This window comes from Macaca thibetana, chromosome 20 (assembly GCF_024542745.1).
Source record: "Macaca thibetana thibetana isolate TM-01 chromosome 20, ASM2454274v1, whole genome shotgun sequence".
NCBI classification, from domain to species: Eukaryota; Metazoa; Chordata; class Mammalia; order Primates; family Cercopithecidae; genus Macaca; species Macaca thibetana.
In genome coordinates this window covers 53,873,149-53,900,138 of record NC_065597.1, presented here as the reverse complement: position 1 = coordinate 53,900,138, position 26,990 = coordinate 53,873,149, and the positions used below count along the sequence as shown (strand labels likewise).

At 48.5% G+C, this 26,990-nt stretch overlaps 2 protein-coding genes across 2 annotated transcripts in view; one reads left to right on the top strand and one right to left on the bottom strand.

Annotated features, from left to right (window-relative positions):
• GGA2 (golgi associated, gamma adaptin ear containing, ARF binding protein 2) overlaps positions 1–26,990 on the bottom strand; it is a 47,573-nt gene that overhangs the window by 14,220 nt on the left and 6,363 nt on the right. The window contains exons 2-12 of the mRNA XM_050773833.1: positions 18,017–18,101; positions 16,305–16,380; positions 15,367–15,465; positions 13,683–13,806; positions 10,029–10,132; positions 8,270–8,350; positions 7,572–7,709; positions 4,486–4,567; positions 1,552–1,677; positions 656–778; positions 11–39 (exon numbers count right to left, since the gene is read on the bottom strand). Of these exons, the coding sequence (XP_050629790.1) occupies positions 11–39; positions 656–778; positions 1,552–1,677; positions 4,486–4,567; positions 7,572–7,709; positions 8,270–8,350; positions 10,029–10,132; positions 13,683–13,806; positions 15,367–15,465; positions 16,305–16,380; positions 18,017–18,101 (1,067 nt within the window). The remainder of the gene's footprint in view (positions 1–10; positions 40–655; positions 779–1,551; positions 1,678–4,485; positions 4,568–7,571; positions 7,710–8,269; positions 8,351–10,028; positions 10,133–13,682; positions 13,807–15,366; positions 15,466–16,304; positions 16,381–18,016; positions 18,102–26,990) is intronic.
• Positions 22,856–26,990, top strand: part of CHP2 (calcineurin like EF-hand protein 2) — a 256,785-nt gene continuing 252,650 nt past the window's right edge. Inside the window, exon 1 of the mRNA XM_050773846.1 lies at positions 22,856–22,859. The gene's annotated coding sequence lies outside the window, so the exon portion shown is untranslated. The remainder of the gene's footprint in view (positions 22,860–26,990) is intronic.

Genomic DNA, 26,990 nt, shown 5'->3' with positions numbered 1-26,990 from the left:
GCATCCTCACCGTGCCTGTAACAGGAGCATCACTGATTCCTGTAAGAAAGGAGTGGAGTGAGATGCCTAACATTAACTCCACCTGCTTCAAGGTGGTGATTAATGCCACACCCACCCTTTCTAGGACATCCAGAAAGTCTAGACAAATAAGCAACTTACTGAAGGTCATGCGACTCATCCATGGCCAATCTGTGACTAATATGCAAGGGGGACCCGCTCAACTGCCCAGAACACCTGATTCCCTCGGCAGCAGGTATGTGCTCCCTGAGGGAACCAGCTCACTCCCCTACTCACAACCACCTTGATTCCCTCAGCAGCAGGTATGTGCTTCCTGAGGGGACCAGCTCACTCTCCTCACAACCATCCTGACTCCTTCAGCAGCAGACACGTGTTCCCCGAGGGTCCAGCTCACTCCCCTACTCACACTCATCCTGACTCGCTCAGTAGCAGACACGTGCTTCCTGAGGGGACCAACTCACTCCCCTACTCACTCCCTCAGCAGCAGGTACGTGTCCCCAGAGGGAACCAGCTCATTCTTCCTATTCACAACCATCTCGACCCCCTCAGCAGCAGGCACGTGCTCTGCGAAGGGAACCAGCTTGCTTCCCTACTGGCACCCATCCTATGCCTGCTCCCCACAAGGACCTGCCCTCACCCAAGGCTGCCAGGTCTTGATGAAGCAAAGATGGCGCCACAGTCCCCGCCTGCGCAGGTCCATTGTCCACCTCCAAGTCAATCAGGGGGCAGGTCTTCATGCAGCCTGTTGGATTCTGAAAGACTAGAAAGCCCAGGGTTAGGAAGAGAAATCAGTTGGACATGAGAGCAAAGTCTCCACATAAATCCAATCAGCTTCCCTCAGGCCACCTCCTAATCAAATGGTAATGCCCTTCCTGCCCTTCCAAGAACCTTCCACTCAGGTGAGTGTCCTGACACACAAGCTGAGCTGGCATCCAGGACAATAGGGAGCCAAGGTCTGCCTTCCTACCCCAGGGATCACAGGCCATCATGCAAAGGTCCCATCACCCTGGAGGAGAGCAGATTCGGCCTTCTCCAGCTCAGGCCATTCCGAGGCTTCTGACCACAGCTGATCAAAATCACTTGCAGTGCTTGAAAGACGCAGACCTCCAGGCCCAGCTCCAAGCAGTCTTGATTTAGAAGGTCCAAGCCAGGGACCTAAGCAGTGGCAGTTCAACCAGTGCTCCAGGTGATTCTGATACAGCTGACCTGGCACTAGGAACCACTGAGGAAGACCATTTCTTTTGTCTCTAGCTCCCATATGCAAGCATTTATGAGAATTCAAACCCAGGCACAGCTTAGCCATCTGCTTCCGTGTGTAGTCAAAGCTGGGGTCCAGCCCGGCAACCAGCTCATGACGATTCCTGTGGCTGGGCATGGCAACATGAAACCCGCTTTCACAGGAAGGGGAACAAAGGGCGAGTTCTCTCATTTCTATTCCTTAACCCAGACTATGTTTAGGACCCATTTTTTTTTTTTTTCTGGGAATTGCAGGTTGCCCTGAGGCAGAAGGCAAGGAGAGGCTTTCAAACATACCTCTGGAGACAGGGATGTCTCCCACTGAGCTGGTCACTCTGTTTCCAAAGGTGACCCGGCCCTCCATCACCTGTTTGTACAGCAGAACTCCTTGGGTGAGGAGGTCATTTGCCTGGAGAATTTCCGCTGAAGAATGAGGGAAGAATCAGAACCCCCTGGTTTGGTGACCAACATCTCAATCCTTTCTAAGCGTTTCCATAAAACAGCCTTCATATGGCTCGACTATGTTCAGTTTATCCACACCTCCAGCCCCTAGATTGTGTCATCGGACCCTATCAGGCCTAGTCAGTTAACCCAAGTCCTAACATGTTAATAGTTCTCAATGCAGAAGGAAGCAAATCTGTTTACCTTCTACACCTGTACTGTCCAGAGTACTGGCCAGCAGTAAGCACTCAAATTAAGGCCCTTTAAATAACAAACTTTTAACTTTAACTCAGAACCTGTTGGCTGGGCGCAGTGGCTCAGGCCTGCAATCCCAGCACTTTGGGAGGCTGAGGTGGGCGGATCACCTGAGGTCAGGAGTTCAAGACCATCCTGGCCAACATGGTGAAACCCAGTTTCTACTAAAAATACAAAAAGTTAGCCGGGCGTGGTGGCAGGTGCCTGTAATCCCAATTATTCGGGAGGCTGAGGTGGGAGAATTGCTTGAACCCAGGAGAGGGAGGTTGCAGCGAGCTGAGATCACGTCATTGCACTCCAGCCGGGGCAACAAGAGCGAAACTCTATTTCAAGAAAAAAAGAAATATCAGAAACAGAAACAGGCCGGGCGCGGTGGCTCAAGCCTGTAATCCCAGCACTTTGGGAGGCCGAGGCGGGTGGATCACGAGGTCAGGAGATCGAGACTATCCTGGCTAACACGGTGAAACCCCGTCTCTACTAAAAATACAAAAAAAAAAACTAGCCGGGCGTGGTGGCGGGCGCCTGTAGTCTCAGCTACTCGGGAGGCTGAGGCGGGAGAATGGCATGAACCCGGGAGGCGGAGCTTGCAGTGAGCCGAGATCACGCCACTGCACTCCAGCCTGGGAGACACAGCGAGACTCCGTCTCAAAAAAAAAAAAAAAAAAAAAAAAAAGAAACAGAAACATTAACAGCATCATGGGGGATGCGACGAGCAGAACTGAGACTGAGAATACTCTCAATTCAGAGGGCCTATTTTCATGCAAGGAGAAAAGGCTGTGCGTGGTGATTCATGCCTGTAATCCCAGCACTTTGGGAAGCCAAGGCGGGCAAATCACTTGAGCCCAGGAGTTTGAGACCAGCCTGGCCAACATGGCAAAACTCCATCTCTACGAAAAATACAAAAATTAGCCAGGTACGGTGGTGCGCAACTGTAGTTCCAGCTACTCAGGAGGCTGAGGCATGAGAACTGCTTGAACCCAGGAGATAGAGGCTGTAGAGGCTGCAGTGAACTGAGATCATGCCATTGGACTCCAGCCTGAGCAACAGAGTGAGACTGTCTCAAAAAGGATTGCAGAGGGCATGCACATGCTATCCACTAAGAGAGACTAAAGAAATATAAACCAATTATACAGTATGGCTTTTCTTTTTTTTTTTTTTTTTTTTTTTTTTTTTGAGACGGAGTCTCGCTGTGTCGCCCAGGCTGGAGTGCAGTGGCCGGATCTCAGCTCACTGCAAGCTCTGCCTCCCGGGTTTTTACGCCATTCTCCTGCCTCAGCCTCCCGAGTAGCCGGGACTACAGGCGCCCGCCACCTCGCCCGGCTAGTTTTTTGTATTTTTTAGTAGAGACGGGGTTTCACCGTGTTAGCCAGGATGGTCTCGAACTCCTGACCTCGTGATCCGCCCGTCTCGGCCTCCCAAAGTGCTGGGATTACAGGCTTGAGCCACCGCGCCCGGCCTTAGTATGGCTTTTCTTTTGCGTCTGATTTAGAACAATTTTTTTTTAAGTTAGCAAGAGATGATTAAGGAGAAATTTTATCAGGGAAATCTGAACACTGACTGAATCTTTGATTATTTTGAAATGTCCAGAGGCTGGGGATTGTGGCTTACGCCTGTAAGACCAGCACTTTGGGAGGCCACGGCAGGCAGATCACTAGAGGCCAGCAGTTTGAAACCAGCCTGGCCAAATTGGTGAAACGTCATCTCTACAAAAATACAAAAATTAGCCAGGTATGATGGTGGTTGCCTGTAATCCCAGCTACCTGGGAGGCTGAGGCAGGGCCATTCGGCTTGAACCCGGGAGGTGGAGGTTGCAGTGAACCAAGATTACACCACTGCACTCCAGCCTGGACGATAGAATGAGACTCCATCTAAAAAAAAAATTAAAAGAAAAAGGAATGTCTAGAATTTGCTTCAAAACAGACTAGGGAATGGGTGGGTACAAAAAGAGGTACAGATGAAACAAGATTTGAAAAATCAGCTATGAGCTGGTAATTATTAAAGATGAGTGAAGAATACATAGGATTTATTTTACTATTCCCGTCTCTCATGTTTTGAGATTTTCCATAATAAAGAGTTAAATTTTTTTTTAGTAACTGTGGACAATTTTTCACGTCCCTACGGATGTCCCTTCCATTTCCAATCGGCCAGGCTCTCTTAGGTGACCTACCTGGCCCCTGAAGGTACAAAAGCTGGTGATCCCTTTGAGACACCACCCACAGCTGTTTCTCTGGCCCCTGAGATTGATCAGCTTTTCCTGAAGCCTCCAGAGGGATCTTTCTTCTACCTCTCACACCCCAATCTCCATGGTCAATTTCCACCCCTTTTCAGGCTTTAGACCTGCTGCTGATTTCTTACTGAAGCCTGGATCCTGCTGGAAGTCAGTTCTGAGGCAACTCAAGCCACACCCTACCTAAGCACAAGCTCCACGGAACATCAAATCCACTCTGTCTTGTTCCTGGCACGGCAGCGTGACAGGAGGGACCGAATCTGTCTTGCACCCGTGCTGCTAGCTACACCCAAAGAAAGAAAACTTACCGAGTGCATCATCGTCATCAGTGGTGTCACTCGCCAGCCGGAACAGCGTGGGCCGCAGCTTTTCACACCTCTCATACACGACCTGAAAGAGCACAACGTGGTTCATGACACATGCCCAGGCACCCCACAACGCCCCCCTTCAGGGCCCCAGGAACCTCTGATCAGGCAGGTGGCAGTGTCTGGGGCTTCAGGAGGCCTCCTGTTGGTCCTGACTTCGAGAGCGCAGGTTTGAAGTAACATGGCAGAGTTTCAGAAAATGATTACAGGCTACAAGTGTATGATTTTTGAAAATAAAAGAATCTGACTGGGCAGGGTGGCTCACATCTGTAATCCCAGCACTTTGGGGGACTGAGGTGGGCAGATCACCTGAGGTCAGGAGTTCAAGACCAGCCTGGCCAACATGGTGAAACCCTGTCTCTACTAAAAATACAAAAGTTAGTGGGTGCCTGTAATCCCAGCTACTCAGGAGGCTTTCTCTTAGGAATTTGGAAAGACAGTAGTTCATTTCTGCTAATCTTATGAAGTGGAAGGAGTTATGTGGGGGTTGGATCTCCTGTGCAGAGAAACATTTAAAAAAAAAAAAAAAATGGAATGCAGAGGGAGATGGCTGAAACAGACCTGCAGAAGGAGGTGGAGTACAGAGCTCCAAGAGAGACCAAGAGCATGGCTGCCTCAAACCTGCCACAGAAAGGCTGTGGTTTCTTTTTGATTGTTTGTTTGTTTTTGAGATGGAGTTTCGCTGTTGTTGCCCAGGATGGAGTGCAATGGTGTGATCTTGGCTCACCACAACCTCCGCCTCCCGGGTTCAAATGATTCCCCTGCCTCAGCCTCCCAAGTAGCTGGGATTACAGGCATACGCCACTATGCTCAGCTGATATTGTATTTTTAGTAGAGATGGGGTTTCTCCATGTTGGTCAGGCTGGTCTCGAACTCCTGAACTCAGGTGATACACCTGCCTCGGCCTCTGAAAGTGCTGAGATTACAGGCGTGAGCCACTGCGCCCAGCTGGACTGTAGTTTCTTAGATGTGACAACAAAAGCACCAGCAAGACATTTTAAAAAAAAAGAAAAAAAAAAAAAAGGCGGCCAGGCATGGTGGCTCATGCCTGTAATCCCAGCACTTTGGGAGGCCAAGGCAGGTGGATCACCTGAGGTCAGGGTTCGAGACCAGCCTGGCCAACATGGTGAAACCCTTTCTCTACTGGTCAGGCACGGTGGCTCACACCTGTAATCCCAGCACTTTGGGAGACTGAGGTACGCGGATCACCTGAGGTCGGAGTTTGAGACCAGCCTAACCAACATAGAGAAACCCTGTCTTTACTAAAAAAAAAAAAAAATACAAAATTAGCCAGGTGTGCTGGCACATTCCTGTAATCCTAGCACTTGGGAGGCTGAGGCAGGAGAATCGCTTGAACCCAGGAGGAGGAGGTTGTGGGGAGCTGAGATCACGCAATTGCACTCCAGCCTGGGCGATAGAGCGAGACTTTGTCTCAAAAAACAAAACAAAACAAAACTTTCCCGCTTCAAAAGATGCTATCAAAACAGTGAAAAAGATGGGAGAAAACTGTCTGATAAGGAACTTGTATCCAGAATACATAAAAAAAACGCTTGTAACTCAAAAAGACACTCCAAAAGATGGGCAACGGATTTGCAGACATGTCTTCTAAGATGTACAAGCTGCCAATAAGCATAGAAAATAAACGAGCCGTTAAGAAACAGAAAGTTGCAACGAGACAGCACTTCACACCCTCCAGGAGGGCTCCGATCAAAAAGATAACAACAAATGTTGGCAGGATGCAGAGAACTGGAACCAATACATTGCTGCTGGGAATGTAAAATGGCACAGCCACTTTGGAAAACAGTTTGGCAGTTTCTCAAAATGTTAAATATGGAGTTACCCCAAGATCCAGCAATTCCATTTCTAGGTATATACCCAAGAGAATTTAAAACCTATGTTCACATAAAAACTTAGACAAAGTTCAAAGTCATTAATCGTAATGAATAATTCAAAGGCATCATTCATAATAGCCAAAAAGTAGGAACAAACCAAATGCCCATCAGCTGATAAATGGAGAAACAAAATGTGGCATAGCCAAACAATGGAACACTATTCGGGCATGAACAGAAATGGAGCAGTGACACAAGTTACCAGATGGATGCACCTGCATTAGGCTACGTAAAGGAAGCCAGACACGAAAGCCCACGTATTGTGTAACCGCACTTGGACAAAGGATCCAAATAGGCAAATCCAGAGAGACAGAAAGTGGATTAGTGGTTGCCAAGGACTGGGGAAAGGGGAGTTTGGGAAAGGGGGAATGACTGTTAATGGGTACAAGGATTCTTTTAGGGGTGATTAAGATATTCTATAACTAGGTAGATATGATGTTTGCTTTTATGGTATGTTAATTTTTATCTCAATAAAGATGCTATATAAAAATTAAGATCTCAAGATGTGGAGGAGCTAGAACTTGTATATGCTGCTGTTAGGATTGTAAAATGGTGCAATTACCCTGGAAGACAGCTTAGCCACTTTGTTTCCTAACAAGTTAAATATATACTTAGCATATGACCTAGTAATTCCAGACATTTACCCACAAGAAATGAAAATAGATGTTCACACAAAATCCCGTGTACACAACTGTTTATAGCAGCGTGATTCACAATCACGCAAAGATGGAAACAACGCAAGGCCCATCAATAGTTACACGCTGTGGTACATCCAGGTGATGGGATAGTACCTGGCAGTAAGAAGAAACAAGCTACTGCTACACACAGCAATGGGATGGATCTAGAGTGAGATCGAGAAGCCAGGCAAAAATAGAGGGTTATGTACTGCATCATTCCATTTATACAAGAGTCTGGGAGTTGTCAGCAAATCAGAACAGAAAGCAAATCAGTAGCTGCCCGGGGATTGCAGAGTAGGGGAGACAGGAAAGGAGAACAAAGCAGCACAAGGACATCTGGGGAGGTGTCAGATATGTTTACCATCTTGACTCTGAGATGGCTTCATGGGTGCATACAGGTGAAAGCACTGCGAACTCACTTTAGTAAACACGTGCAGCCCCCTGTGTTACACCTGAAGATTACCTGCAGGGCCTCCTGGTCGGGCAGGGCCTGCCCTGGCCTGCGGTACATGCTCAGCATCTCCTGCAGTACCTTCACATGGCTTCGCACTTCCTCCACCGCACTGACCCTCTTGGACACCTTCTCCGATTTTTCTTGTTCCTTTTGGGAAAAAGAAGAGGATGGGAGTGAAGGAGCAGAAACTCTGGCTGAAGCCTGAACAAGGGATGGGAAAGAGTCACTATTGAGAGAGCTCACTCAGGGGAGTCACCAGGACGTTAAGTGCATGGGAGAGCTCACACAGTGGATGAAAAAATACTCAAAAGCCCAGAATTCCTGGGGAGGAAACTGCAGTTTGGGGAATGGTGACCGTGACCTCTGCCTCTGTGCCACCAGCCTCAAGCCCTTTGAAAAGCAGTTTTCTAAACCTGGACTTTGTCCATACCAATACCTGTTGCTGGGACCGAAGCTGGTGTCTAGGAAATGCTTTGAGCAGCATGGATGAAAGCAGCTGAGAAGTACGGCAGCAGCGGGGTTTCTGCTTCCAATCACCACCTTGCTGCCCTCGAGGGAGCCTATGGCTGTTCCCCAGAGTTCAGGGCTAGGAGCCACTCTTTCTCCCAGGCAACCATTCCTCTATCCCTCAAGCATAGGCTCATGCGCACTGTCCTTCAGCCTCTGTCAAATGCTGCTTCTACTGAACCAACTGGAAGAATGCCCACCTCCTTGACCAAATTCTTGATTAACCGGTTTGCGGCCTGAAGGTCCTCAGGGTGGTTGCTCTTTAGAAGCCTTGTCAGAAGCTGGAGAGAGTGAACAGGAAGAGTAGGTGAGACCACAACTCCCTCAGGACCAGAGCAGAAGCAGCAGCTACAGAAGAGTTAACACTAACAACAGCGCACACATTTTACATGCACTGTCTCACCAAATGGTCCCAAGGACACTATGATGCAGGCACTCTGACTATCCCAATACACCACTGTTTTTTTTTTTTTTTTTTTTGAGACCGGGCCTTGCTCTGTTGTCAGGCTGGAGTGCAGTGGCGTGATCTTGGCTCACTGCAACCTCTGCCTCCCAGGTTGACACCATTCTCCTGCCTCAGCCTTCCAAGTAGCTGGGACTACAGGCGTGTGCCACCATGCCCAGCTAATTTTTGTGTTTTTAGTAGAGACGGGGTTTCACCATGTTGGCCAGGGTGGTCTCAATCTCTTGACCTCGTGATCCGCCTGCCTCGGCCTTCCAAAGTGCTGGGATTACAGGCATGAGACGCTGTGCCCAGCCCGCCACTGGTTTTCAGTAGGATAGGGGGACGTGGGGGATTACTTCTCCCAGGGGATGTCTGGCCAAGTCTGGAGAAATTTGGTTGTCACAACTAGAGAGGGGGTGCTACTGGTAGCTCGTGGGTAGAGTCGGGAATGCTGTGAACATCCTACAGTGCACAGGACAGTCCCCAGCGACAGGGAATTCTCTGGCCCAAAAGGGTGCTAGGTCTGCAGTTGCCCTGGACCATGTGCTTTACGATGCGACAGACCCTGGTGATCTTGTTCATCCCTTCATTTCCAATGCCTAGCAGGATGCCTGGCACAGAGAAGTCACTCAATCTTCATGGAACGGATGGCAGGAAAAGTGGGGAAAATGAGGGCTAGTAACACAGGATTCTTTCTCAGAAGTCACACCATACCTCCTTCCTAGTTCCTCCCACCCTCTGCAAACCCAAGGCACCAAGCAGGAGGAAAGCCAGGGAGAAAGGCGGCCCGGAGCCTAGACTAGTCTTGCTCATTCTAACAACAGAGACCTGATGGCCACAGAGTATCTAGGCCCAAGGAGTGGGTACAGGGAGGGGGTGCCGTTGGCAGGCAGACCATACCACACAGAAATGAGTACATAGCGTGTAGCCTTCCAACGCTCCATGAACTAGACCTGTGACTGACCAAGAACAGTCATGACTGAAAACCCTGCCAGCACTAGGCCAAAGGGTTCCCCACTCACAGGCATCATAGAGTTATCCCTGGGTCTTGGCCACCTTACTCTTCTTGTCCCTCTAGATACTGATGTCCAAGGAACAATGATTTGGGGAGTTCATAGTGGATGAAAAATGGATAGGGCCAGGCTCACTGGCACTGAGAAAGAGCTGAACCAACACACAGCAGCAAGTCCTTCCACCTTCCCCACCCCAATACCACACCCATAGAGGACATGACCCATCACCCATACTTCCCATGAGCTAGCCTTCTGCACCTTCTTTCCCCAAGGAAGGCTGTGCAGAAAAGGGAGAAGGCACAAAGAGCCCAGCACCTTTTTAGTCGGCTTATCTGTAAAGAATGCACCCAAATCTTCTGCTACCTCACTCCTAAGGGCCTGTCTGGACAGGAGAATCCACGTAACCTGCCCCCCTTCACAATCTGATTCAAGCATCAAAGGGCATTTACAGTCCCTAAGGGAAAAGGTCTGATCAGACACCATGTAGGTCTGGTTCTTTACCTTGGACTTTTCTTCATCAGCATCGAAGATGGAGCTCTTGGGCCAGGGAGATGGTGGGGGTAAGATTTTATCCACTGGTAGTTTAGGGTCTTGTTTTATAATTCCTAAAAATGCAATTTACAAAGTTAAGACACCAATATGGTACCCAGAAACTTCAGTCAGAATCCAGTATAAAGTCCAGAAACCCCTGGTTCCTGATACCATGCTAGGAAAGCACTGTCAACAGCCTTCAAAGACAACACCCAGTCTATGAATGAAGTTTTACATCATCTCTTAGGAGAATCCAAGGGACCACCATGGTGCCCGGGACATCAGAGCCAACTATGTCAGAGAAGAGCCAGTCCTGAAGGCCTGCAGTCTGTGGGCCCTATGCTATAAAAACATGAATCAGTTTATCCAGCTACATAACCTCCCAGGGATCAAAAGTGTCTGGAGGGTCCCTGATGAAGCTCCTGAAAATGCTGAGTGCATGTGACAGGGAACAACAGTCCATTCTGAACCCGGGTTCCTTTTCTTAAGAGCCCAATATAAAAAGGAATTCAGATTCCCATCTTCCAAACAGGACACACAAGGGTGGGAACTATCACCCCCACTGTGACAACAACAAAACACTGGAAAGTGCGCAAATTCACAACATTTTTGTTGTTTTTGAGACAGATTATTGCTCTGTCTCCCAGGCTAGAGTGCAGTGGTATGATCACAGCTTGCTGCAGCCTCAAACTCCTGGGCTCAAGCAGTCCTCCCACCTTGGCCTTCCAAGTAGCTGGGACTACAGGTGGGTACCACCACACCCAGCTAATTTTTAAAAAATTTTTTTGTAGAGATGGGGTCTCGCTATGTTGCCCACGCTGGTCTGAAACTCCTGGCCTCAAGAGATTCCTCACCTCAAACTACTAAAGTGCTGGGATCATAGGCGTGAGCCACCATGCCCAGCCTACAACTTCCTTGAATCCATCAGAGAGCTCAGATCACAGGGCAACAACCAAGTAACTTGAAATCTAAGGAAAAAAACAACCTCCAAGGATTGACAAAAGGCAATACCAATAGTAACAACTAAGCTAGAATTATTTTAAAATTGTTTACAGGCCAGTGTGAGCTGCCAAGAGAATACAGAATTTCTGGAGGCTGCAACAGAAAGAAAATAAGCTCTTCTCCAGAGGCTCACAAAAACAGTGGGAAGGCCTGAAGGCAGGATTACAGGGAGAAGAGGAACAAACGCTGCAGCCTTAGAACACTGGTGGAACCCACAGCAGCTAGAGAATAGGGGAGAAAAAACAAAAACAAACCCTAGTACCCTAGGAGGAGGAGCAGGAATTATGTCCTGGGCCCAGATCTACACTGGGGTGAGGCAGGATCACAAACAGATCCTACCAAGACCCAGGATGCAGTGCCTGCCTAAGAACCAGGGTGAACCAGAACAAAGACTGGCCCTGCCCACCACCCTATCCCTCTGACAAGGGACAGCTGTCTACTGCTACAAGTGGCAAGAACAACGAGAAAGGCTCTCTCTGAGGTGCAGAGGAAAGTGAAGACCTACAGCTGAGAGAATAGATCCTGAAAAAACTAACAAACTAGCCCCCAACCTAAATACAGGCTAACACCAGAGGAATCTGAAGTCTGATGTAACTACAGCAACAACAAATCTCACACCCAGTTCAAATCCTGCCTACCAAAAGGAAAGCTCTACCCAATTCCAGGGATTAAAAACTCCTTACCTCACTGATGGATATGCCAATTACCCTGATTTGATCACTACACATTGTATGCATGAACCAAAATATCACATTGTCTCCAATAAATGTGTATAAGTATGTGTCAATTAAAAATAAATCCACGGCTGGGCACAGTGGCTCACGCCTGTAATCTGAGCACTTTGGGAGGCTGAGGCAGGCGGATCATTTGAGGTCGGGAGTTCAAGACCAGCCTGAGCAACATGGTAAAACCCCATCTCTACTAAAAATACAAAAATTAGCCAGGCATGGTGGCGGGTGCCTATAATCCCAGCTACTTGAGAAGCTGAGGCAAGAGAATCGCTTGAACCCAGGAGGCAGAGGTCGCAGTGAATGGAGATCGTCCCATTGCACTCCAGCCTGGGCGACAGAGTAAGACTCTGTCTCAAAAAAAAAAGTACTGAAAGATCTGTTTGCACATTGTTACTTTTATCACAATAGCATTTTTCACACTCTGGCTCATAGGTAGCATTTATCTGTACTTCACAGTAAGGTTCCACTATTTCAGGAAAAGAGGTTAAAGATGGACATGGTGGCTCACGCCTGGGAGGCTGAGGTGGGAGGATCATTTGAGCCCAGGAGTTTGAGACCAGTGTGGGCAACATTGCAAGACCTTGTCTCTACAAAAAATAAAAATATTTGGTGTAAGTAAGAGAGCAAGTGAGACAGAGACAGAGATAGAGAGAGACAGAGGGAGAGTGAGTGTGTGTGTGTGTGTGTGTGTGTGTGTGTGTGTTGGGGTGCGGGTGGGAGAATAATAAGTGAATAAATCAGCTGGGTATGGTGGCACACGTCTGTAGTCCCAGCTACTTGGGAGGCTGAGGCAGGAGAATGGCTGGAGTCCAGGAGGTCGAGGCTGCAGTGAGCCATGACTCCACCACTGTGCTCCAGCCTAGGTGATGGGGCAACACCTTGTCTCAAAAAAAAAAAAAAAAAAAAAAAAAAAAAAAAAAAAAAGAAAAGGTTAGTTTTTAAGCAACCAAGAATTTTAAAAGATAAATAAGTGCTTTAGTGACATACGTAGCTTGTATTTTGACTTTTCTCACGCTGTGGTTTCCTATGATCCAGGCAACAGGGGAAAAAAGCAAGCCTTACATCATCTTTCTAGGTTTGCACTATGGCTTTTTTTTTTTTTTTTGAGACGGAGTCTCGCTGTGTCTCCCAGGCTGGAGTGCAGTGGCGTGATCTCGGCTCACTGCAAGCTCCGCCTCCCGGGTTCACGCCATTCTCCCGCCTCAGCCTCCCAAGTAGCTGAGACTACAGGCGCCCGCCACCACGCCCGGCTAGTTTTTTGTATTTTTAGTAGAGACGGGGTTTCACCATGTTAGCCAGGATAGTCTCGATCTCCTGACCTCGTGATCCACCCGCCTCGGCCTCCCAAAGTGCTGGGATTACAGGCTTGAGCCACCGCGCCCGGCCTTTTTTTTTTTTTTTTTGAGACGGAGTCTTGCTCTGTCACCCAGGCTGGAGTGCAGTGGCTGGATCTCAGCTCACTGCAAGCTCCGCCTCCCGGGTTTACACCATTCTCCTGCCTCAGCCTCCCGAGTAGCTGGGACTACAGGCGCCCGCCACCGCGCCCGGCTAGTTTTTTTGTATTTTTTAGTAGAGACGGGGTTTCATCGTGTTAGCCGGGATCGTCTCTCGATCTCCTGACCTCGTGATCCGCCCGTCTCGGCCTCCCAAAGTGCTGGGATTACAGGCTTGAGCCACCGCGCCCGGCCTGCACTATGGATTTTAAAGGTAAGTAGATAAAAGATTTATTGTGTAAAAAAAAAAAAAAAAAAAAAAAAATCAAAACTCTACCTCAGTGTCTATGGTCCTACATAAGAAGTCCAGCTTTCAACAAAAATTATAAGGCAGACGAAAAAGCAGGAAGATACAGGCCAAGCCAAGAGGAAATACGACACAGTAACGCAAGTCAGACCTTGTTTCTTCAGCATCTGATAGGCATCTCGGATCTTGATGTCTTCCGGAAACCAGACTGTCCAACTAAAGAGTATTTCAATGACTCTTCCTTTAACTTTTTCTGTGGCCCAGGACCCCAGGTACTGAAAGTAAAAAGGAAAGAGAATTCTAGAGCTGGAAGAGACTTGGGAGACCGACACTTTAACTGAAGAGGTAGCTGCTGAGGCCCAGAGACACGAGCACCCAGGAACAGTACGAGTGTGAGGAGAGACTAGAGGCCACCCCATCTGGCGCCCAGCCCCGGAGTCCTTCCCGGCATTCAAGGAATTGATCTCCACAATACTCACACTAAACCCCACCATGCAGAGGCCTAGGTCAGAGCCTGTTCTACACCACTGGAGACAGTCATTTTTATGCCTCAGACAAGAATATAATAATAAAACTTGGTCTTTGTTTCAGTTCCTGGCACAGAACTTCAGAAACCCTCGGAATTTCCTGAGTCATAAGAGTGTCTTGTTATTCAAGAGACACTCTCGCAGGGTGCACCTGAGTTTTCACTAATGACTTACAGTGAGTGCCTAGAGAGTTTCAAGGGCTGGCCACTCCAAAGAGATCAACCCTGTGATCAGAGGGCTGAAACTTTCAGCCCCATCCCCTGACCCGTGCCCTCACATCCCCACCGACGGAGGTGGCAGGGGCAGGCAGGGGGGTGTGAACTAGAGATTGAGTTCAACTACGTGGCCAATGATTCAACGGATCATGCCTAGGTAATAAAACCTAGAGCTAGTTCAAGCCAGCAATGATGTGTTAAAAAAAAAAAAAAAAAAAAAACAGAAAAAACACTGAAACAAGGAAGCTCAGAGAACCTCTCAGTTGAACCTACGATGGGAGGACGGCAAGCTCAGAGTCCAGGAGAGGGACAGCAGATCTGTCCCCTCTTGCCCCACCAAGACCTTGCCTATGCATTGCTTCCATTTGTATCCTTTATAATAAAACAGGGATAGAAAGTATAGTGCTTTCCTGTCTATGTGAATCATTCTAGGGAATTATGGAATCTGTGCGGCGGCGGGAGGCGGGGCGTTCATGGGAACCCCTGAATCTGCAGCTGGGGATGCAGAAGTGCAGCAGTTTGAGGACACATGAGACTCATGGCTGGCAGCTGAAACATGGGAAGCCTAAGCAGCACTGAGCCCTCATCGCATGGGGTCTGGGTAGTATGCAGCTCTGAGGAGCATCAGAACTGAAATGAACTGTGGGACCCACAGTCAGTGTCAGCACTGTTGTGGGAACACAGTAAGGCAGGGCTCAATGTTGGTTACCTGAGACTGGCTGAGCTAAGACAGGGGCCAGGAGGACAGGTGCAGAGGACAAGGGAGGAGGTGATAGGATAACTTCAGGCCACCCCTGGGATCTCTCACTGTCTCTACCAGGAACCTGTGCCTCCAAGCTGGAGTTCCTCATCTCCTCTAGGCCACATGTCTCCATGGCCTTCTTACAGGGGAAATGTGAAAACGCTAACAGTGAGGGGCACAGGTCAGCTGATGAGCAGAGCCTCTTCCTAGAGCTTGGAAAGAAGAGCGCTTTCACAGGCAGGAGCAGGTTTTGCCCATGTGTGGGCCTGCCTCTGGCCTGAGGAGGGCACCAGGAGTTTGACGGCGGGCATAGGTGTGGCACAGTGGGCAGAGCCAAGCCCAGGTACTCACCTTTGGGGACAACACTTTGATCAGTTCGTTCAGGAAACGAAATTTGGCCACCTCACTGTGGAACTTCTCCCCACAGTGGTTCATGCACATCTCCAGCACCTGCATAGACACAGGACCCCCGTGAGAAGGTGGAAAGCCAGTGGTCCCAGGCTCCCCTCCAGACTGGTAACCACTTGCTGGAGACTGCGCTGGAACCACGGCTAACCCTGCCTCAAGCCTATGAGGACACTGAAGTTTTGATGAAGAGGACTTTTTCAGATCAAGAAAAAAATGCCCCCTGTTCAATCTTGCTATAACTGCCTCAGGTTTATGCCCAGGAAAGAGCTTAGTGGTGTATGTCAAACCCTGAGGTCACTCCACCTTTAAGGAGACCCTTTGAGAGGTGAAAGTGGCTCAAGAACCAACTCCTCCCCAGAGGCAGAAATCTGGTATCCAGTGCCTAAGACCAGCCAGATATCACCCACTGGCACTCAAGAGGCAAGCTGGGCCTGCAGACCCCTCCTCTGGTCCATACTACGGCTTTCAACACTGCAAATTAGTCACCAACATCTAAACTCTCAAACATATACAAAGACCTAAACTAGCAATCCTGAGCCCATACTCATACCTGCCAACAGTCAGTGGGCCCTGTGCTAGAGCTGCCCTCTTTAGACAGGGCACATGAACTTGCCAGCCCTGGTCTAAGAAGGGCAAATGAAATAAAACCTTCCTTTCCTTCTCCCACAGTAGACTCAATGTTGTCCTGAAGAAACAGATGAGAAAGAGAAGAAGGGTGGGGACCCCGGCCCAGAACTCCCTCCTCCAACCTGCTGTGAAGGTGAACCTCTCAGAGGAGCTCCCAGCCCCAATGGAAAGGATCTGGGTGGAAGCAAAGTGCTTCTCAGCTCTCTATAGGACAAGGATAGGAAAGCTTAGGCTACAAGGCAAGCCAAACTCACCGTTAAGGCATAAAGAGCTTCCTTCTCTTGCGGAGACTGGATCTTGTGGGCCAGTAGCCAGGGCGCATGTGTGGGGCTATAGGGAAACAAAAAGACCTAGACTCTGGGCAGGCAAGAAGAAACTAACCCAAGTGGCTGAGCATGCTCAGTAAAGTCACTTTTCTTCCAGGGGCTGGTGTCCAAAAGCAGAGGTGGAGTGTGCCTGACAAACAGCCCTCGCGGGGGCCCTGGAGACGGCCACCTCCCACCCACCCTGGTTGCACCTACAGCACACAAGTTCCTCCTCCTGCCCAGGGCATACTGCCCTCACCTCAGCCAACCCCCAGCCCCCAAACTCCAAGCTTCCAGTCCCAGCCCATTCCCATGCATAGTCAGAGCAGCACAGGCCCTGTATGGCTGTGATAAATGCCCAGGAAATGCTAGAGCAGAAAGTGCGATCAAACTCTGGGTTCAAACTGGCCAAATATGTGACACCACACAGATTAAACATCTGGATGGGCCAGGCACAGTGGCTCACACCTGTAATTCCAGCACTTTGGGAGGCCAGGGCAGTTGGATCACCTGAGGTCAGGAGTTTGAGACCAGCCTGGCAAAAATGGTGAAACTCCATCTCCACTAAAAAAATACAAAAATTAGCCAGGTGTGGTGGCACGTGCCTGTAATCCTAGCTACTTAGGAGGCTGATGCAAGAGAATCACTTCAACCCAGGAGGTGGAGGTTGTAGTGAGCTGAGATCGCGCCATTGCACTCCAGCCTGGGTGACAGAGTGAGACTCTGTCTCAAGAAAAGAAAAAAAAAAAGAAAAGAAAAGAAAACAAAACAAAACAAAAACAAAACATCTGGATGACTCACTTGATTCTGAGTCTTCAGGTCCTATCCAGATGCTGTGGAAACAGAATTCAGTAAAACCTTCCCCCTTTCCTTTTTCTTAAGATTACATTTAAATGGTGGAGAACACACCGATCTCTTAATTAGGTAACGTGTCTATATTGTATCAGTAACATTCAGAGTTCTCCTCAGCATTAGTGTTTTATAACGCTATTTAAAATTAATAACTGCTAGTTGCAAATGAGCTATCCTGTGTTTTTTTTCCCCCACATGAATTTGCTAATTTTTTTTTTTTTTTTTTTTTTTGAGACGGAGTCTCGCTGTGTCTCCCAGGCTGGAGTGCAGTGGTGCGATCTCGGCTCACTGCAAGCTCCGCCTCCCGGGTTCACGCCATTCTCCCGCCTCAGCCTCCGAGTAGCTGGGACTACAGGCGCCCGCCACCACGCCCGGCTAATTTTTTGTATTTTTAGTAGAGACGGGGTTTCACCGTGTTAGCCAGGATGGTCTTGATCTCCTGACCTCGTGATCCACCCGCCTCGGCCTCCCAAAGTGCTGGGATTACAGGCTTGAGCCACCGCGCCCGGCCGAATTTGCTAATTTTAGAAAAATAACATTCTCAGGATTATGGGGGAAAATGACAGCATGAATGCCGGCCTGACTGTATTTCTATTTTTTTGAGACAGGGTCTCACTCTATCACCCAGGCTGGTCTCAAACTCCTGGGCTCAAGCGATCCTCCCGCCTTGGTCTCCCAAAGTGCTGGGATTACAGGCATGAGCCACCAAGCCTTGCCTAGAGAACTTAACCCTAAAACAGTCTTGAGAGACAAAGGCCTACACTCAGTGTGGGGTACCCCCAGAGTCAACTATGTGTAAGTCACCTTACCCATTGGGGTCAGTGTTCACCTGCTCACAGAAATTCTGGATAGCTGACCAATCCTGTTCCGACATGCTTGGGTCTGTGGCTTTGTCTGTCAAATAAATAATAAAGTTAGAATATGCATAAGAAGAAGAAATTTACACCCCTCCCCATACACACGGTGGCCAAGGGCTGTCTTATCACGGATCTACAGGATCAGACCAGTGGGCAGACAGCTGGAAGGAGAGGAATTGTGCCTACGCTGCCCACCACCATCCAGCACAGTGTTGGGCACATGGTATGCCCTTACTGAATATTTGCTAATTGAATGAACCAGCAAATTAAAGAACAGCTGGCTGGCCGTAGTGGCTCATGCGTGTAATCCCTGCATTTTGGGAGGCTGTGGGGGGATCATTTGAGGTCAGGAGTTTGAGACTAGCCTGACCAACATGATGAAACCCCATCTCTGCTAAAAATACAAAAAAATTAGCCGGCGTGGTGAGGCATGCCTGTAATCCCAGCTATTTGGGAAGCTGAGGCAGGAGAATCACTTGAACTTGGGAGGTAGAGGTTGCAGTGAGCCGAGATCGCACCACTGCACTCCAGCCTGGGAGACAGAGGCAGCCTCTGTCTCAAAACAAAATTACCTGACAAGTTATTCCCCTGACAGTGGCTTCACTTTCAGTGTAGAGGTTGGCCCGGGTGTTGTCTTCACACCCGAGTTGGGATGCCCCCACCTGGCCTGCGACCAGCGGAGACAGAAGAGAGGCCACCTGGAAGCGTCTCAACTGTGTAACAGGAAGACAAGAACACGCCACCAGAAGGAATATAATCCTGCCCGTTCATAAAACTTCTAGTGGCAGCGCGGTGGCTCACACCTGTAATCCCAGCACTTCATGGGACTGAGGTGCATCACTTGAGCCCAGGAGTTTGAGACCAGTGTGGGCAACATGGGGAACTCACGTATCTACTAACATTTAAAAAAATTAAGACCAGGCACAACGGCGCACGCCTGTATTCCCAGCACTCTGGGAAGCAGAGGCAGGTAGATCACCTGAGTTCAGGAGTTTGAGACCAGCCTTGCCAACATGGTGAAACCCTGTGTCTACTAAAAATACAAAAATTAGCTGGGCGTGGTGGAGTGTTCCTGTAATCCCAGCTTCTCAGGTGGCTGAGGCAGGAAAATTGCTTGAACCCGGGAGGTGGAGGTTGCAGTGAGCTGAGATGGCACCACTGCACTCAGCATGGGCAACAGAGCGAGACTCTATCTCAGAAAAAAAAAAAAAAAAGAATTAGCTGGGCGTGGTGGCATGTGACTGCAGTCACAGCTACTCAGGAAGCTGAAGTGGAAAGACTGCGTGAGCCTGGGAGGTTGAGGCTGCAGTGAGCCGAGATCAGGCCACTGCACTCCAACCTGGGCGGCAGAGCAAGGCCCTGTCTCAAAAACAAAAAAACAAAACAACAACCCTTCCAATTCCCCTCTGGCCATCCAGTCCTGGCCTGACCAGCTGCTCCGATGAGAAACCGTACTAGTTCTGACAGAGCAGCTCTTTTAGGCTCTGGAAATGAGGTGTTGCTTCTCGGGGCAGTACTTCTGATACCATTATTCTCCTGGCCGGAGTGTCAGCTCTGTGCCTTTCAGTGCCCTATCCATATTCTTCCAGACCCGTCTGAACTTCCAGCTCCTGCAGAAAACTCCCTCCCGCTACAACAGCCCCACTGCTTCTCCCTCTGATTACTCAACACAGCCCAGAGTTGAACTTTTCCTGACTGCAGTCACATTTATGTCACGTGGAAGTCGTGTATCCAGACCAGGAGAGTCATCGGACAGGTAATTACCATCTTCCTGCCCACTGACTCCATTCTAAGTGAAGAGAGAACACAAGGGCGAGGGAAGGATCAGTGATTCCTATATTCTCCTCCCCACTCCCCCAAAGCTCTCTCCCTATGTTCTGTATCTTAAAATCCTATCTACCCTTGAGTTCCAATTCACATTCCACCCTAAAGACTTCTCTGATCTTTTTATCTCCCGTCCCCATAAAACAAAAGCTGTCTCCCCCTCCTCTGAACAGATATTTTATCTGCCCCTTCTCCGATAGGGATTTCCAGCTACACCCCTTATTAGTCACAGGTACTTGGACTCTCTGAGCCTCAGTTCCTCAAATATAAAATAAAATAGGAGTAGGCGCTGGAGCTCATGCCTGTGATCCCAGCACTCTGGGAAGCCAAGAGAGGAGGACTGCTTGAGTCTAGAAGGTCGAGACCAGCCAGAGCAACATAATGAGACCCAATCTCCACAGAAATTTTTTTAAAAAATTAGACAGCTGGGCACAGTGGCTCACACCTTAATCCTAGCACTTTGGGAGGCCAAGGAGGGCGGATTGCCTGAACTCAGGACTTGGAGATCAGTCTGGGCAACACGGTGAAACCCTGTCTCAACCAAAATACAAATAATTAGCTGGGCATGGTGGCATGCATCAGTAGTCCCAGCTACTCAGTAGGGTTAGGCAGGAGAATCGCTTGAACCCGGGAGGCGGAGGTTGCAGTGAGCTAAGATCACGACACTGCACTCTAGCCTGGGCGACAGGGTGAGACTCCGTCTCCAAAAAAACAAACAAACAAAAAAGGCCAGGCATGGTGGCACTCACCTGCAGTCCCAGCTACTCAGGAGGATCACTTGAGCCCAGGAGGTCGAGGCTGCAGTGACCTATGGTTGTGCCACTGCACTCCAGCCTGGGAGGACAAAATGAGACCCTGTCTCAAAAATAATAATAAAAACAGTCTGGGCACAGTGTCTCATGCCTGTAATCCCAGAACTTTGGGAGGCTAAGGTAGGAGGATTGCCTGAGCCCAGGAGTTCGTGACAAACCTGGGCAACATAGTGAGGCCCCATCTCTCCAAATGAAAAAATAAAATAGGGAAAATAGTACCTTCCTCATAGGACTGTCATATGATTTAAAGGAGAAGGTGTCTAAAATGCTTAGTACAGCACCATGCAGTTAAGAGGTCTATAAAAGATAATTGTTCATTATTATGTACAGTCTCTGGATTTTACTGTAATATGTACACATGCTTTGTCCTACCTAAAGAGAATGAAACCTTGAGGGCAGAAACCATATCTTCCTTACAGTGCCTTACCCATAGGTACAAAATAGAAACTCATCAAATAAATTATTTAAAGCAGTGATTCTCAGCGATTATGTCTGAATCACCTAAAGTCTATACCATTTAAGCTTCTGTTTCAGTTCACTGCAAGGTCAAAGTTGACACTTCAAAAGAATTCTGATCTCACATGTGACTGGACCTGGAGGGAGAGAACAGGAGAGGCAGGGAGAGCACAGGGGGAGGCAGGGAGAGAACGGGAGAAGCAGAGAACAGGAGGCATGGCCCAAACTCCCCTCACAGAATCCAGCCTTCTCCCTCCTCCCTGGCTGCCAAGTAAAAGAGACACAGCACTGATGGGCACCAGATTTTTTTTTTTTTTTTTTTTAATATGGAGTCTCGCTCTGTCACTTGGGCTGGTGTGCAGTGGCACGATCTTGGCTCCCTGCAACCTCCGCCTCCTGGGTTCAAGTGATTCTCCTGCCTCAGCCTCCCAAGTAGCTAGGATTACAAGTGCCCGCCACCACACCTAGCTAATTTTTTGTATTTTTAGTAGAGACGTGGTTTCACTATATTGGCCAGGCTAGTCTCGAACTACTGACCTTGTGATCTGCCCGCCTCGGCCTCCCAAAGTGCTGGGATTACAGGCGTGAGCCACCACGCCCAGACGACACCAGCTTTCTTAAAGAAAGAAAAAATCTCTGAGGTTAAATTACGTTCCAAACCCTTAACCAAGGCCAAACAGCAAAATAATTTACAAAACGTAAGGAGGTTTCTTTCTTATTTGCTAGAACTTGTATCATGAGGACTCAATCAAGATTTATCAGTAACCCCAGCACTTTGGAGAGGCCGAGGCAGGCGGATCACCTGAGTAGGGGCAGGGTTTCACCATGTTAGCCAGGATAGTCTTGATCTCCTGAACTTGTGATCCACCTGCCTTAGCCTCCCAAAGTGTTAGGATTACAGATGTGAGCCACCCTGCCTGGCTTGGTTTTCTTTTACATAAGCCTCTTCGTTTGCTGAAACCGTAAGATGTTCCTCACATTGGAAAAACCTGAAAGCTCCCAGCAGCCAGCAATTGAATGAAAGGTAGGGGCGGGGCCACCGGCAGGGCGGAACCTGGTGAGCCACGTGCCTAGGCTCCCACATCACAATGGGGGCGAGGGCGCGTGGAGGGGACTCTGGGCCTGATAGGTTCCTGGGAACCAGGAGGGAGCTCTGGTGGTTGGCAGGGCAACCTCCTTCAGTTGGTGGGAAGCAGTGGCAGGAGGAGCTCCCTGTGTGCTCTCTTCTCCGCAATCACAGCTCTCAGGCTTGCTGCATCTATACCCATTCTAAAGAAACCAAACAGGTTCCCAAGGGACCCTTGTAGACAAGTCAGCTCGGGGAGGCGGCTGAGGGGGGTTGTGCGCTGCTGGTGGAGTGCAGCCCCATAGCCAGGCGCTAGCCCTGCCAGCATGCCTTTGCTGGGAAGAGGTGGAAATGCTGAGCTCTGCAGACTTGGAAGCAAGGGAAGGCCCAAGTTGCCGGAGAGGAGAGGAGCCAGGAGCCGAGCTGCCTCATGGGGAACACGCTGAGCTGCTGCTTGTGTGCCAACGCCAGCCCCAGGCAGGGTCTGCCCAGGGGGTCTGCGGAGCTGTACTGCGGCTCTGACATCTATGAGGCGGTGGCAAGCAGAGGTGCAGGCCAAGGCAGAGAGAAGCAGAGGTGCAGTAGATGGAACATGCTGTTTCCCAATGCCAGCCCCAAGCGGGGCCAGCACAGGGGGTCTGGGGAGCTGTCCTGCAGTGCTGACATCTATGAGGCAGCGTCAAGCAAAGCTGCAGGCCAAGGCAGAGAGGAGCAGAGGTGCAACAGATGGAACATGCTGCTCCCCAATGCCAGCCCCAAGCAAAGCCAGTGCAGGGTGCGGTGGGCGGAACCGCCCTGCAGCTATAACATCATGGAGGCGGAGGTGGCAGTAGTGCCACACCCCACTGCTGTGGAGCCTGCCTAGCCGGATTTAGGAGCCCGTGAGGGCCATGACCTGCAGCACATCAGTGACCAGGAGATGCTCAAATATTTTGCTTCTGACCATCCAAGGGAAAGCACACTCTTTTTGAGAAAATATCAAATGAGTGTGCAAGAAAAGAGGAGGAGCTCTCACCTATATTATATACCTCCATGGCATCTTGATAGAAAATACAGGCCGGGCGCGGTGGCTCAAGCCTGTAATCCCAGCACTTTGGGAGGCCGAGACGGGCGGATCACGAGGTCAGGAGATCGAGACCATCCTGGCTAACACAGTGAAACCCCGTCTCTACTAAAAATACAAAAACTTAGCCGGGCGAGGTGGCAGGCGCCTGTAGTCCCAGCTACTCGGGAGGCTGAGGCAGGAGAATGGCATGAACCCGGGAGGCGGAGCTTGCAGTGAGCTGAGATCCGGCCACTGCACTCCAGCCTGGGTGACAGAGCGAGACTCCGTCTCAAAAAAAAAAAAAAAAAAAAAAAAAAAAAAGAAAATACAGCTCTTGTTCCACCATACTGCTAGATAACAGCACAGTCAGCCAGCCTGATCTTAGACACACATTAGAAAGTGTGACTTTGGCAATATATTACAACACAAAGCACAGATACGCAAATAGATCTGTGGCTATTTTTGACAAGCCAATATATCTACTTTCACAAGAGAAGGTTCCAGGCAAATCCTTCGAGCATGATCCCAAACGCAACTGTACTTTCAGATATTTCTGTACTCTTTCAAGTCATAAAACTAACAGCTCCATGTGCAGTCGTTGCTTTGGTGTACATCCAATGATTTTTAACTAATGCTAACATCGATCTTTGTCCTACTAATTGGAAAAAGATTGTCCTCGGAGCCATGCTTCTTGCCTCCAAGGTTTGGAGAACTCGTGGTCTGTGGAGTGTGGATGACAGCCAGAATCCCAAGGACGTGGCAGTTGAGAACATGAGCAAGATGGAGAAGTGTTTTTTGGAGCCACTTGAGTTTAATATTCATGTGTCTGCCAGTGTTTATACAAAATATTACTTCGACCTGCATGCCTTGGCAAATGACCATGACCTGTATTTTCTATTTAGTTTTCTTCACAAAGATAAAGCACAGGAACTGGAGGCTGTGTCACCGCCGCCATGTGAATACAAAGACTTGCATCGACATGCTGCTGCTATGACAAGGGCTATCAGCATGAATTTCATTGGTATTCGGTGCACTAATGCCATCTTAAAGAGAGAAATTAACGTTATAAAATCCTGAACTTCTCAACTGTAAAGACTAGAAAATATCACTTCTGCTGAGAGAAACAACAAAACTAGGCTTTTTTTTCTTTTTTTGTTGTTGTTGTTTAGATTTTCATCGAGAGGAAACATCTTCACGTTAGCCATATTGTGAAACTGGGTGACAGTGGTATGAACAGTGGGTGCCAGGTGCTTTCTGCCCTTCTTGTTCCACTGGGTCCAGATGGCATTCCTAGGGCACCACCTTCTTGAACTGTTGGGGAGAAGGAGTGTCACATGGACACAGCACATCCCTGCTCAGAGCCCACAGTCACCCACAGTCTCAAGCAGGTACCAGTGGTGTCCACAGTCCCTAGCTGGTGACAGTGGTCTGAGCTGAGCTGGAGTCCAAAAAACTTTAATTGGCTCCAGATTTGTGAGAGCACCTGCGTTTGGTTCTCTGTCCACTGAAGCACTGAATGCATGATGGCCCAAAACTCAACAATGGTGGGAAGAGAGTGGCATCGGGGCACGGCTGTCACTACTCCAAGCACCAGGGTGGCTCAGGCCTGCTCATCTATTCTTTGGAGGGTATCTGTGCATGTGAAATGAGGCCCCCATGTCATGGTTATAAAGGAAGAGATGAAATCAGCTCATCTTCCCCCAGGCCGATAAGAGATGAAATCAGCTCATCTTCCCCCAGGCTGATAATGGTCACGCCACCTAGGGAAGCAGTAAAAGACCTGGCCTTGGGATTGTTAGGGGAGCTATGGAAGTGAAAACTGAATTTACCCAGTTCCAGGAAAACAACAAAGGAGGAACATCTGGGTTCAAAACTTTATGAAAAGATCATTTTCCCAGCGAATCTTGTCGTGGTGCATTGTATGGTCTCAGCTCTTGTCAACAAAACAAAAGCCTCTTAATAATTCTAACACAGGGACACACTGTGACTCACATTTTCCAGTGCACCTCAGTGGTTCAAGAGATTGCTGGTGCTGCCTGCATCTGTCAGTCTGTTCACATATGGAGAGGAGCAGCGGTTCTCACGGGAGCAGCTTCTGCATCCTGAGGAAGTTTGCCCAGATATTTCTGGTTTTAATAACTGGTGGCACCCACTGACATGCAGTCAACAATGGGAATCCTATGGTGCATAAGACTGCCCCCCTTCTCAATCAAGAAAGAATTTTCTGGCTTCCAAAATAGAAAGTGCTGAGGATCAACTGCCCCAGAGTCTACAAGGGAAACATTTTCTGAGACTTTTTTTCTTACAAGAACACCAGATCCCCACCAATGTGAGATGTTAGATTAAGTTTTTGTGCAAGGATGGATGTGGGGGACAGAATCCTAAGACACCCCATGATCTCTGCTATCTTTTGTTATACCCTGAATCCTCATCTTCCCTTGGATATGGCCAGACCTGTGCCTTGTTCTAGACATCTGAATACGGCAAAGTGAGGGAGTGGCTCTCTAGGAGTTACCTTTCCTTTCCTTTTATCGGGAACAATAGTAATTCCTATTTTCTTTCTTGGGTTTCCTTTCACAATACAGTGGTTTGGAATATCCCACTGTTGATTTGCAATTTCCTCCTCCAACCATAGTCGATGGCCCTTTATATGTAATTAAATATTTTCATGTATTGATTTTTTGTGTCTGAAGATGAAATGTTGGATGAACCATGTCAAAACATTTCATGCAAAGCCTTCAGTGGTTGTAGAGTCTACTCTTTGGTGAATACATAATTTGATCTATTTTACATATTGAAAATTGTATTAGTTGTAATAATGGTATTTTCTTTTTTATCTTTACTTGTCAGATATAGTTACTTTTTCCCAAAATTAATGATATTGTATATTTGATTTAAAATACTTCTAGAATATTTGGATAGTTGAAAATAAATGGCAAAATAAAGAGTTGCTGAAACCTAGTGATAATGTACTTATGATGGGTTATTATCCCTATCACTGTTAAATGTTTAAATTTCCATGAAAACCTATACATAAAAACTTAAAATTTTGTGTAAAAGCCTTCGTGCCCTGCACTTTAGCCCCACTGCATAATGAATAAAAGGAAAACGGATTCTCCTGCGGCGGGGAAGAAAACAAAAAGATTTATCATGGCTCAAAAGTCACGGTGTTCATTGTCATTTTAAAAAGTACCTACTATGAGGCCAGGCACGGTGGCTCATGCCTGTAATCCCAGCATTTTGGGAGGCCGAGGTGGGCGGATCACCTGAGGTCGGGAGTTCAAGACCAGCCTGACCAACATGGAGAAACCCCATCTCTACTAAAAATACAAAATTAGCCAGGTGTAGTGCTGCGTGCCTGTTGTCCCAGCTACTTGGGAGGCTAAAGCAGAACTGCTTGAACCCAGGAGGCGGAGGTTGCGGTGAGCTGAGATCATGCCATTGCACTCTAGCCTGGGCAACAAGAACAAAACTCTGTATCAGAAAAAAAAAAAAAAAAAAGAAAAAGAAAAAAAGAAAAAGTACCGACTATGAGCCAGGTACCATGCCAGATGACCTCAGAACCCAGGGTGGCACAAACATCTACACCATTTTACAGATGAAGAAACCTACCCAGCCACAAAGCAAGGGAATGGCAGAAACAAAAATTCAGTTGCAGGCTGGCCCAGCTCCACAGCCTGGACGTGTTTCTAACCACTCTCGCGGTGAGGTCTTCAGTTCCTT